The sequence below is a fragment of the Topomyia yanbarensis genome, chromosome 3 (assembly GCF_030247195.1).
Source record: "Topomyia yanbarensis strain Yona2022 chromosome 3, ASM3024719v1, whole genome shotgun sequence".
NCBI classification, from domain to species: Eukaryota; Metazoa; Arthropoda; class Insecta; order Diptera; family Culicidae; genus Topomyia; species Topomyia yanbarensis.
In genome coordinates, this window is record NC_080672.1 from 179,141,128 (window position 1) to 179,153,610 (window position 12,483).

Genomic DNA, 12,483 nt, shown 5'->3' on the forward strand with positions numbered 1-12,483 from the left:
TATTTTTCCACAATATGCAGTATGCTTTTAGGTATCTAAAAAATTGAATTAAATAAAAATCGAAAAAAATTTGGGGATTGGCCAAGAATTTGTTCTAGTTACTCCTCTGTGCGCTGGTTGAGCGTGGAGAATTTGTACCACTACAGGAGTGTTGAAAAAGCTCGCTCTGCCTCTGCTGCTGTGGTGTGCGGCCGTCTGGTAGTATAAAGCTGTTCTGGTAAGCGTTTTTGATATGTACTTTTTACTACCTGCGTTTACTTCGGTCATCTGTTGACAGTGTGTTGAATATGGCATCGAGTATTGTGGGTTCGATTGAACCATATGCGCCTGGTTCATCTTTCTCAAACTATGTTGAGCGCTTAGGTTACATTTTTCAGTACAACAACGTTGCTGAGAATTCTCAGAAAGCTCTTTTTATAACCCTTAGTGGGCCAGTAGTTCACAGCAGTTAGTGATTTGTCTACATTTAGATATGCTGATTGTAATGTATGATTACGAATGTAAAGTATGCATCGTTTCACCCCCGGTCAGTAAAGGAAACACCAACCGAGAGAAAAAGGGCTAGTCTTATTGCAGCCAGTCAACAGGCAAGTCACTGTACTACAAGCGAAAATAAAGAATACTAAGACCAGCGAGTAAACCATTCTTTTGTCGATATCACCAGTCAAGCGATGTCAGGTACCGAACACTACACTGGCGACGAGTAAAAAATCGGAAATCGAGTAGAGCTAGCGAATTTGCAAGTTATAGTTTGCAAAAACACAACGGAGGAGGCAAGATGGCGGCGGCGTCGGCAAATTTTCGCTGCTACGACGGCGAGTCGGAAGAATGGGAGCTTTACAGAGAGCAATTGGAACAATTTTTTGTTTCCAATAAGATTGCGGACGACATGAAGAAAGCAGTTCTGATCAATCATCTCAGTGCGCGTACGTATAAGCTTCTTCGTGACTTGTGTACTCCTGATCAGCCGAAGGAAAAAAGTTATAAAGATCTATGCACAGTGTTGTCAACGCACTTCACGCCTCCGGTCGTCGTGCACAAAGAGAGAAGAACTTTTTTCCGAGCTCAACGAGGGGAGGGCGCCCCCGAGTCAATTAACGACTGGATTGTACGGATCAAAAATCTCGCAGCAAACTGCAAGTTTGGAGATGCATTGCAGCACAACCTGGTCAATAAGTTTATTGATGGACTAGGTGGTAAGGCGTTCGATCGAGTGTGTGAGGAAAACGAAACACTTACTCTGGAGAAAGCGCAGGAGATAGCCTTGAAATACGAAGCAGATTCAACATCAACTACAGCGATTCACTATTTAAAAGGAAAAAAACAACCAGGGTTGAAACCGAAAGCAAAAGTTAGTCAATGGCAGAACAACAACAATGGAAAACGGTCGGGTGGCTTCAGAGGTTGTTTTGCTTGCTGCAGAGAGGGACACCAGCGAAAGGATTGCCCTTTCAAGAACTACGTTTGCAACAAATGTAGCGAAAAAGGTCACCTACAAGCCGCTTGCGATTTCCAGAAGAATCACTACGTGGCGGAATCCTCTGGCCCAGAGAGAAGAAACGTCTCCGAAAACGACGAGCAAATTGCGGTTCAGCAGCACTATATTAGTAAGTGTCAAGAATTTTTCATCCACAATATGACGGAGAACAAAGAAAGTGACAGTTTTATAGTTAAGGTGAAAATTTCTGAGCATGATTATAGTATGGAGTTAGATTCTGGGGCAGGCGTGAGTGTTATTTCTCAAAAGTTATACAAGGAAGAATTCTCTAGTTATGCGCTGGAACAGTCGGCTTTGAAACTGAAATTGTTTTCAGGATCGTGGTTGAAAGTAGTGGGCGTTTTCCAGCCGATCATAGAATATAATGCAATTCGTAAGAGAGTGCTTATAGCTGTGGTTGCAGAGGAGGGCCCTCCGTTACTAGGAAAAAACTTCATGAAAGCTTTTTGAATTCGTCTGGCCATCATCAACAATGTGGGTAATAGCACGGTGCTCGAGGAACTTTTATCCAAGTATCGTGAACTCTTCAATGGGGAATTGGGACGCTACAGACACTGTACGGTTTCTTTGGAAACAGAGGAAAGCGCTATTCCGGTATTTAAAAAACCTCGACAGGTACCGTTTAAGTTTCATAGTCAGATGAATACAGAATTGGAGAAGATGGAACGTGCGGGTGTAATCACGAAGTGTGACAGCTCACCATGGGGAACACCATTAGTGCCGGTGCTTAAATCAGATGGTGGATTGAGACTTTGCGGTGATTATAAGGTATCGGTCAACCGGTTTGTTAAAGACGTAAAGCATCCCCTACCCACGGCGGACGAGATTTTTGCTCGATTGAACGGGGGACAAAAGTTTTCGAAGTTGGACTTATCTAAGGCGTATAACCAGTTCGAGCTTGCAGACGCATCTAAGGAACTGTGTGCTATTTCAACCATCAAAGGAGTATATAAAATGAATCGTCTGCCATTCGGCGTTAAGCCGGCATCGGGAATCGTACAGCGCGAAATAGAGAAATTATTCTGCGGTATCCCAGGGGTGCAAAATCTTCTGGACGATGTTATCGTCACGGGCAGTTCGGACGAAGAGCATATGGCGCGACTCGAACAGGTGTTCGAGGTTCTCGAGAAGGCAGGACTTAAGCTAAATAAGGATAAATGTCAATTCTTTAAGGACGAAGTGACGTTTATAGGTTACGTAATCAACAGGTTCGGCCTGAAAAAGACGGATGAGAGAATCTGCTCCATTCGCGATGCGCCTGCTCCGAAAAACGTGACAGAGGTCAGGGCATTTGCAGGGCTGGTGAATTACTATGCCAAATTCGTCAAAGGCCTGGCGGATCTGATGAGTCCAATTTACAAATTACTGAAAAAGGGAACAGTTTTTATTTGGTCTGAAACTTGCAGCGAAGCATTTCAGAAAATTAAAGATGAGATTTGTCGTGATGTCACGTTGACACATTTTGATCCAAACGCGGATCTGATACTGACATGCGATGCGTCTAATGTTGGTGTTTCCGCCGTTCTTAGTCAAAAGGGAAAGGATGGTATTGAGCGTCCGGTGGCATTTGCGTCTCGAATTCTTCATGCATCTGAAAAAAATTATAGTGTCATCGACAGAGAGGCCTTGGCAATAATGTACGGAGTGAATAAATATTTCTTGTATTTGGCTGGGAACAAGTTTTCTATTCACACAGACCATAAACCATTGCTGAGTTTGTTTCACCCTCAGAAAGGTATTCCAACGATAGCAGCTAGCCGTATGCAAAGGTGGGCCCATTTCCTTTCCAGTTTCAATTACAGTATTGGGCATGTGCGGTCTCAATCAAATGTGGCAGATTTCTCATCACGTTTTCCTACCGAATCGTGGAAGCTGTGGAAGGAAGAAGATTCCTATTTAAATTTCATCAACAAAGAGGAGTGCGGACTGACATCAGTATCGGAGTTGAGATTGAGGACTGTAGAAGATCCGGATTTAAGCATAGTTGTTGACTTTCTTAAAGGTATAGTGGATAAAAATCGATTCAAGGAAAATCCTTATTTCAAGCTTATTGATGAGATATCATTGGAGGATGGCGTGGTGATGAGAGGGCATAGAGTTGTTATTCCGAAAGTCCTCCGGGAAAATGTGCTTTCGCAAATCCATAAATCACATTTGGGCATGGTTAAGAGTAAGAGCATCGCTAGGGCTAACGTGTGGTGGCCCAGGATCGATGAAGACATCGAGAATACCGTGAAAAGTTGTTCAGCCTGTGTGATGCACAGTCAGTCCCCACCAAAAGCGGAATTGATTCCGTGGAGTTCACCAAGGAGTGTATGGAGCAGAATTCACGTGGACTTTGCGGGTCCAATCAACGGCTGGAGTTATTTCATAGTAGTTGATGCTCTCTCGAAATGGGTAGAAGTTTTTCCTACCAAGAGTTGCACCGCCGAGTTCGTTCTGGATAAATTGGTGGAGTGCATTTCGCGTTTTGGCCTGTTTGACGAACTTGTGAGCGATAATGGCACTCAGTTTGTAGCCGACTCTGTAAAGCGTTTTCTGGCGGCTAACGGTATCAAGCAGATTTTAACAAGTCCTGGTCATCCGGCAACAAATGGTGAGGCCGAAAATATGGTTAAAACCTTCAAGTCTGCACTGTTGAAATGTGTGTCTGCGGGAAACAAGGATGTTCGGAATGTAATAGCAAATTTTCTTATTGGATATCGTAAATCGGTACATTGTACAACGCAGGTATCTCCAGTTGTGGCCATGCTAGGACGAGATATTAAAACTTCTCTAGATTTGTTTAAACCGATTCGTCTTACAAGAAATGAGGTGGAAACAATAGCAAAGCGAAATATTGTGAAAAATCAAAAGTCACAGAGGACCAACTATTATGGAAGCCGAAATGCTGCATTCAATGTTGGAGATAGTGTCATAGTACGAGATTACAGAGATCCAAATAAGGTTGCATGGACCCCAGCGGTTGTTCGGATAGTCTTAGGTAGACGTAATTACAGAGTAGAATTGGTAGAGTCAGGTCGGCTCATCAAACGTCACTTAAACCAGATAAAATTCAACACGAGCGTCACTAAGTCTACATCTGAAGTCTCTCTTCCCTCACCAACAGTACCAACACCCCACAAGTCATCCAGTTATGGGAGTCGAGCACCAGTTAAAAGGCAGTCCATACAGAAGTCATCGGCTACGAACACCACAAATGTATCACTTGAGCGTAGGGAAGCCGCAAACCTATTTAGTGATTCAGAATCCAGTGATGATGAATTTCTGGAACTTCCGATAGCAGAAAGTTCATCTGGGGGGATGGTTGGTTCGGAAAATGTTCTGCAAGACGAGATAAACGATCTTTCAAGAAGTTTAAGTCAGATTAACTTGGGACATGATGAGGTTCAAGATACGCTTAGGCCACAACAAGCGGATGAGGTTCAAGTAGTTGAGAGTAAGGACAGAAGTTGGAATTCTTCAATAGATAGCGAAGGAGATTCAGCAGTAGCAGGTTTTGAAAGAGGCTTCTGGCGACTGAGAGATATCAAAGGCAGAATTTTTAAAAAATGATTGTCTATAATTGAAATTCACTTCTTATTTCAGATGATGCATATTAACCAAAACTATTCACTTTTATTTTTCAAAATCAGTAAAAACTTAATGTGGGGATGTAATGTATGATTACGAATGTAAAGTATGCATCGTTTCACCCCCGGTCAGTAAAGGAAACACCAACCGAGAGAAAAAGGGCTAGTCTTATTGCAGCCAGTCAACAGGCAAGTCACTGTACTACAAGCGAAAATAAAGAATACTAAGACCAGCGAGTAAACCATTCTTTTGTCGATATCACCAGTCAAGCGATGTCAGGTACCGAACACTACACTGATATAATTAAAAAACTGAAAGAGAGGTACGATAAAAAGGAGTCAGATCTTATCCAGCGATTCAAATTTTATAATATAATTATTTGTCTACAATTAGGTATGCTGATATAATTAAAAAACTGAAAGAGAGGTACGATAAAAAGGAGTCAGATCTTATCCAGCGATTCAAATTTTATAATAGGGTACAAGAGCCGAATGAAACGGCTGAGAATTTTGTCTTAGCGGTTAAGTTGCAGGCAGAATATTGTGAGTTTGGAGAATTCAGCTATTAGAGACAAATTGTTGATGGGAGTGTATGATAAAGCGTCACAACAAAAAATGTTAGGAGAAGAAAGTCTGACGTTGGCTACAGTTGAGCTTATGTTAGTGAACTGGGAACTTGCTGGGTCAAGGGCAAGAATGATATCGGGTGGCGCAAACCAGCTGGCATATGTAAGAGGGCGTTTAGGACGGCGCGGTGAATTTGAAAATGCTCATAGGCAAGGAAGAGACAGGAGTAGAAGCAGGTCAGGGTTTAGTAGGAACGCGAGTAGGGAAAAAAATAGATATAGGAGCAGGAGTGGTTCACATGGAAGAAAATTTGGATTCGCGAAACAGAACGTGATTTGATACTACTGTGGGAAACCGGGGCACGTTCTTAAGAAATGTTTTAAATTTATCAACAGCAAAATAAGACCAACAGTAAAGTTCGCCGGTGAACCCCACCCTGGTACTGCAGCGGGCGCGAAGCTGCAGCAGCTTTTCAGCCGGTTCAGCGTCAACGAACGCAATCGAAAAACAGGGTTAAAGTTAGGCTAGGAGCGTCTATGGGCGCAGTCGGAAATAAGTAAAGATAAGTTTCGTTAAAAAGAACGAGTTCAAAAGCATGAATTAAAGATTAAAGTATGAATTTATTTAGAGGGAAGAATTGTGGTGTATCAGAAAAGGCCAAGTTTAAATAAACCCCACATTATCGATGTGTTGGGATATTGAGAGAAACCGAGAGAGATCGTTCGTGTGAGATGATTATAATAAATACCACTTGCAGCGGACTCCAAATCAGAATGTTTCTGAAAGCCCAACTGTGCGTATTCAATTGCGTAGATGATGACACCAACGGGTGCAGTATAATCATTACAGAGCCTTTTGTTTGGACTGCACATCCCATGCAGGTAATAAACTTAATACGAAGTGGAGTGCCTAACTGGGAAGAGTGTGTATCTCAATAACGACAATCACTCATCAATAGTGATATGTCATAGTAGATAGTACACTTAGATTAAGGAAGGGGCATACCACAATAGATCTAAATACTGGTCGCAGTGGTTCGTCTCCAACAAAAAAGCAAGAATATGATAACAATACTCTCATTTCCTCGATGTTCACTTTTTTGTGGCTCGGAGTTACAGTTCCATTCTGGCTAGCTATGACATTCACAATTATTGAGTCCTTTTCTCCCTCCTAGTGTTTCACTATTGCGGCTGGTCCAGAAGCAATAAAAAAATGGCGACATATCCTTTGGAGGGACGAATCGAAGATAAACTTGATTTCCTCCGATGCTCAACGAAACGCTAGACGTCCAAAGTGCAAAGAGCATAAACATTATGCCTATTGATTTTACACATAGATTCACATTCCATAACTATAAGGCACATAAAACTCGTTTATATAACAATACGCATATATAACATGTATGTGCATACATAGTTTATTCAGTTGACACATAGAAGGCATGTGTGCGCGTGATAACATTAGCATTTTTTCTTCGTATGGATTTTAAGTGGTTTGAAGCAAATAGAATTAACGTTTAATTTTAAAGAAAGGTCAAAATTTCAAGTATTTTTATCAGACACCTATTTTATTGACCAGCAGTATATTGTTGGTGTCAATATAAATGCCACTACCTTACAAATGGATAAACTAATCATAGGCATTATGTTTGAGTAAACCGGGCGTACGAGAGGATCATAAGTTTGCTAACAATTCTGACGGCTGGTTAATCAAAGCCGCGTTCTACGAATCCTCAGCGTCTCTGCGCCGTTTCGAATTTTTGTCCAAGGATATGCCGCGAAGCCACATTAAACTGTCTCCGATGCATAAGCTCACTTGTTAGAGCACAGTCATTGTTACGAGTGTTATTAAACATAACTTATTTTTTCAGTTTATCAAACTTTGTTAAGAAAAGGTCACATTTGCGCTCTCGGGTTCTGTTTATTTAAGTTAAAATGCACCGTTTTGGCAAAAACCGCATTTTAAATGGTCCTTTATCGCTAGTCTAAACTAGACAATTACCATTATTACATAGGGTGACCATATCAGATGAGTAAAAAACCAGGACAGTCGAAAGGGTACTGCATCCCCCCATCGCCTCTCAATGGACATTGCCTTTTCCGCATGTTTTCGGCAGTTAAAAAGTTTTGGGGTCTGGCAGGCAGAGCTTCGACAGTAAAAAAGTTCTGGGAGGCTGGAAGGAAGAGCTCGTCTTTCATCGGAATTCGATTACCGATAACCTTTTTCGGATTTACACAAAGGCAGTTCTTGCTACACCACCATCAGCAAACGTTTCATGCTGAGATGGTCTGTGCAGGACCGGAGAGGCGTTTTCAGTACTAAAAACACGACATTGACGTAAATCAGAAACATCAACGATCCCAAGTAGCTTCCCTGCGCTATGCCTGGCAATCTACAATGTCAACCATTATCTCTCGATTTGAGAGCTGCAAAACCTACCATTGTTACCAAAAATATCTCCGTTTAAACGATTGTTATATGAAAACTGGCGGATAGTTTGGAGTAAATAATACCAGTTTGAGACCGATTTTGAAAAAATTGACATCCCTGTGTGAACTTAAAAGAAAACAAAATTCAATTCATGCCCGTCGCGATGAATGAATTTGAGGGATTATTGAGCAAATGTGCACCAGATATAGATTATGCAGTTCACTTATGCTCGAAAATGTAGAAGAAGCCAGTTTCTGCCTACAAACTGTCCACATAAAAACAAATAAATGCTTTCGTTGGCGAAGGAATTTATATTTCTTCTGCACTTAAGCATTCCATTCTGCATGAAGTTTCAGTCAGTTGGGAAGTTAATGAATCAGGGAGGGAATTTTGGTTTCGGTAAATACAAGCAGAAATAAGTAACTGATTTCGAAATTTCGCAGCACTGGTTTGAGCCCGACATTCCATACTCCCTGTTATGTAGGATGCTAGACTCGGCGGTTAGTCGCTGTTCAGTGTCCAGGCGTGAAGGCATGGTAATCGTTCATTAGCTATTTCATTTATTTGACACGCCTCAATGCATTACCTAAGCCGTGGGTCTTATAATATTATCAATGTGTAAATAAAAATAAATAAATCGAGTTTTAAAGTATATCCATCGGATCTTGTGTACGCGTGTGTTACTTTGCGCAAAGATCTTATTTGTTGTTGAAGATATATTTATGTACTTCATAGCCTCTTGTTGCTTGTGGATCACTTAGTCCGCCTTCTCTCGGTTTATCGTTTTCATTGCTATCATCGCTGTTAATGTTGTATGGGCTCTCACGATTACCTGGTTTGAGTTGTTTGTGGGGCCTATGGGCCACGATCGCGTATCCGTGTTCTTTGTTATTTACTTTATTATCAGTGGTGCTGGCAGTTGATTGGGAAGTAGTAGGCGCATCACAATGATCGTTCACGCTGTGCGTTGGTTCTGTATTCGTTGCTGCAACTCCGGTGGTTTGTGATTTAGTTGATGTTGATGAAGGGCTGTGTGATGGGTATGCTTGCAGTTGATATTGCTTCGTTAGAGGTTTGTGTACGTGGTTTCTCGTAGTGTGTCTTCTTGTGTAACAACGTAAGGCACGCAGGAGTCTGTCCTTCATACGTGCACAGCGTGATTTGAGATTTGGTCATGCGTTTTGCTTAGAATTGAATGTTCAGATATGAAGGAATAGGTTCCGTCACTCGTATTCTCACGCAACAAACACCGTTGGAAATATCTAGAAAAAATTTCTCCAGGTTTCAAACTTAAAGGACGTATTGCGTATTCCGACATGATGGTTGTAATAAATTTATTAATAGTACTCAAGTGTAGATCGTGCAGACGCATATCAATCTTATCATTGTCAATATAAACGGGTACCTTGGTCCTAACATTATCATGCTCAACGACGTATTGCATGTTGTCTTCCATAGCGTAGCTTTCCATTATGGCCAAAGTTTTAAACTTTATCAGTAACGAGTATAGGCTTGTATAACGACGACTTCCGATAGTTTAAACTACATTTGCAAATTTGCTGTTCAATTTTGCTGTTGAGTTTCAAACATCTTGAAATGACTGATCGGTATCGCACCAATGAAAGTAACGGTGCTTTATTGTTCACACTGGCTTGAGACGAATTTTATTATTCGACTGCTTTGCTTGTTTATAGTACTGTGACGGTACATATAGACAACAGACTTTAGGTAGAAACGTTCGTTTGATTCACTGCACTGTTAACAAGCAGAGCGATTGATTAAGTACTGGTATCGACCCTATATTAATTGCATGATCCCCAGCTCGAGAGAGCGCTCAATGAAATTATTCTACGATAGTTGCTATTTAGCTTTTTATGTAATGGATTTCCAGTAAGACGAAAAAAAGCCATTAACTCAGTAGAAGCAGAAACACCAAAACGCGGATGTCTTTTGAAAGGTACCAAAGGGAATTCTTCGGGTCCCGGATTGAAAGACGATTTAAGCCGAGAAGAAGCGCTGGTAACCATTGTTTCATCGATATTGACGAGGCACTCTTAAGATTAAAAAAAACATCGGAGGTACAATTGGGAGATTCGACTGTATTAAGTTTTGTTTGTCTCACATTCCGATTGAGGATATGCAGTTATAGCTGTGGTCGGTCGTAACTGCGATCTGGAGCATAGTGAAAATCGAAGACTGAATAAATAGAAATATATTAGGCTTACAGTATAAAAACCAGGACAAATCAAGCATTTTCCTCGACTTCCCAGGACACCACGACAGTCAATGCAAAACCAGGATATGTCCTGGGAAACCAGGACGTATGGTCACTCTATTATTACATTACTATTTATTTTCATATACCCACTTGTCGTGATTTCAAAATGAATTTCTCTCCTTCAATACTGTGGTTCCTGCAGTGACTGAATTATTTTTACTCAGTGTTGCAGACATCCAGTGCACTGCAAGCTGTTTTGACACTTACATCGCCGATGATGGCGATGTAATAAAAAAAATCAATAATCGTAAAGCACACAGTAATACCGGTATGCACAATTTCTCACTTTCTAGATAACACGTTGTTCAATCAGATTTATGCAAACTATTACTATCACTTACCAACTATTTATGTAAAATGTCATTCTTCATTCAATCCTTATCCTGGTCACACTAATTTCAGAACGAGTAACACATCAGCCGTTTGTTAACTAACATGAATGGATACCAATACTGTCACTTGGAGGTGTATTTATTGCTGTTTGCTGTAAATTCAATATCATCCAATAAAATATGCATATCCATAATACAATTGCGTTTACTAACCAATTCCACTTAGTATTCCAATACAGTTCAGCGTTTTAAACAGATCCCGAACTAGATATTGCTTAACAACTCGTAAAGGGCCCAAGGCTATTGTACTTTTAGTACATTAATGCCGTTTTTGCTCGACTACCAATGGAATTTGTTCGGCATTACAATTTTGGATTACTGATTATATAATTTTTAGTTATATATACAAAAAGTAACCCTTCACTGCGTACGCACACACTTCTCCATTTTAGCTGTATTTGAGATGCACAGGTACATCGGAAAACTATTAATAAACCTAGTTTATTATCCGTTCAAAACTATATTATCACAGATTTATTTTTAAACAAAACACTCGTATCAAAGATTTTTTCCTGTAGGCAGCTCTAGATGGGACGAACACTTTGATGAGCTTTCTAATCGACACAAGAAAAAAACGTAAACAAACAATATTGATGTATACTGGAATGTAAATTCGGCATGCGCTTTGCAATACATTTCACGCCTACCTGAACCACAGAATTATGCCATTTGGATGGAATTATAACTTCAATTTATAAAAGATCACACATTTTGCCGCCTGCGAATTTCAACGCAGTTCAATGTCGATTGCTTGATCATACAATCGAACCTGCCATATTTTTAAAGTGGTCTTATTGGAAACGAGAATATCTTTTACGATTGACTGACACCGGTGTAGTGGAGTAAGAGATTATAACTACTAGAGGTCGCATGTCGCTGCTAACACTGAAAATTTATCATCTCGCTCTCACATATGCTAGGCCCATTAGTTTGACATCTATTGCCCCGGGCACACACATGTCAAAGTAATGGGATACAACATGCGAGAGCGAGACCCCATGTTTCAGTCCGTGAATACATGGAGACAGTAGCGCTTTGCTCTCTCTAGTAGTTATAATCTCTTTTAGTGGAGTGCACTGGAACTGCACCATTTCTCGACAAACATATCTCGACAAACATATCTCGACAAACATATGATTACGGCCTAAAAGCCAACTGTCAAAATCCACTTTGAATAGAAATTCCGGACAAACCGTTACGCGCCAATCACAGATGTTTATAGTAACCGAAAGAGAACAGTTTTCTCTTTCATAAACTCTCGAGTACTTTTTCAAATGGACGTAAGTAACATTGAGAGCCTCTCTTTGTTTACTTTCTCTTTCGTTTATTACGACGTCATTACAACATTTTGTACTAATTTTCCAGTACATATCGAAAGCCGACGGTTTTTACTACAATATTATGCAAAGAGTAGAGTAGTAAATGTTGAAATGGCCGAGTAATGAACAGAAGAGAAAGACCTCAAAGAGAATCTCTCATTGTTACTTACGTCCATTTGAAAAAGTACTCGAGAACTGTTGTGAACTGTGTTCGGCTAGTAACGGTTTGTCCGGAATTTCCATTCAAAGTGGATTTTGACAGTTGGCTTTTAGGCCGTAATCATATGTTTGTCGAGATATGATCACGGCTTAAAAGCCAACTGTCAAAATTAGCTTTGAAACGAAATTCCGGACAAACCGTTACTCGCCAATCACAGATGTTGGTGGTAAACAAAAGAGAAAAGTTTTCTCTTTCGTTAACTGCTAT

At 40.6% G+C, this 12,483-nt stretch overlaps 2 protein-coding genes across 10 annotated transcripts in view; one reads left to right on the forward strand and one right to left on the reverse strand.

Annotated features, from left to right (window-relative positions):
• The window catches only part of LOC131693897 (zinc finger protein OZF-like), a 411,867-nt gene extending 400,300 nt beyond the window's left edge, over nt 1-11,567 (reverse strand). For 3 of the 9 annotated variants that reach the window (XM_058982160.1, XM_058982155.1, XM_058982157.1), the window contains exons 1-2: nt 10,891-11,565; nt 10,687-10,829 (exon numbers count right to left, since the gene is read on the reverse strand). The gene's annotated coding sequence lies outside the window, so the exon portion shown is untranslated. Of the gene's footprint in view, nt 1-10,435; nt 10,629-10,686; nt 10,830-10,890 lie in introns of those variants that run through there. The other 6 variants (XM_058982162.1, XM_058982161.1, XM_058982159.1 and 3 more) reach the window with 4 other exon arrangements.
• LOC131693899 (uncharacterized) lies at nt 485-5,323 on the forward strand. Its single transcript, XM_058982166.1, has 2 exons — nt 485-1,607; nt 5,087-5,323. The coding sequence occupies exons 1-2, from the start codon at nt 779-781 to the stop codon at nt 5,098-5,100; spliced, it is 843 nt and encodes a 280-aa protein (XP_058838149.1). The 5' UTR covers nt 485-778; the 3' UTR covers nt 5,101-5,323.
• Nucleotides 11,568-12,483: the final 916 nt, after the last annotated feature.

Excerpts from the sequence above, each read along its gene's own strand:
- LOC131693899 (XM_058982166.1), top strand. The coding sequence starts at position 779 with ATGGCGGCGGCGTCGGCAAATTTTCGCTGCTACGACGGCGAGTCGGAA.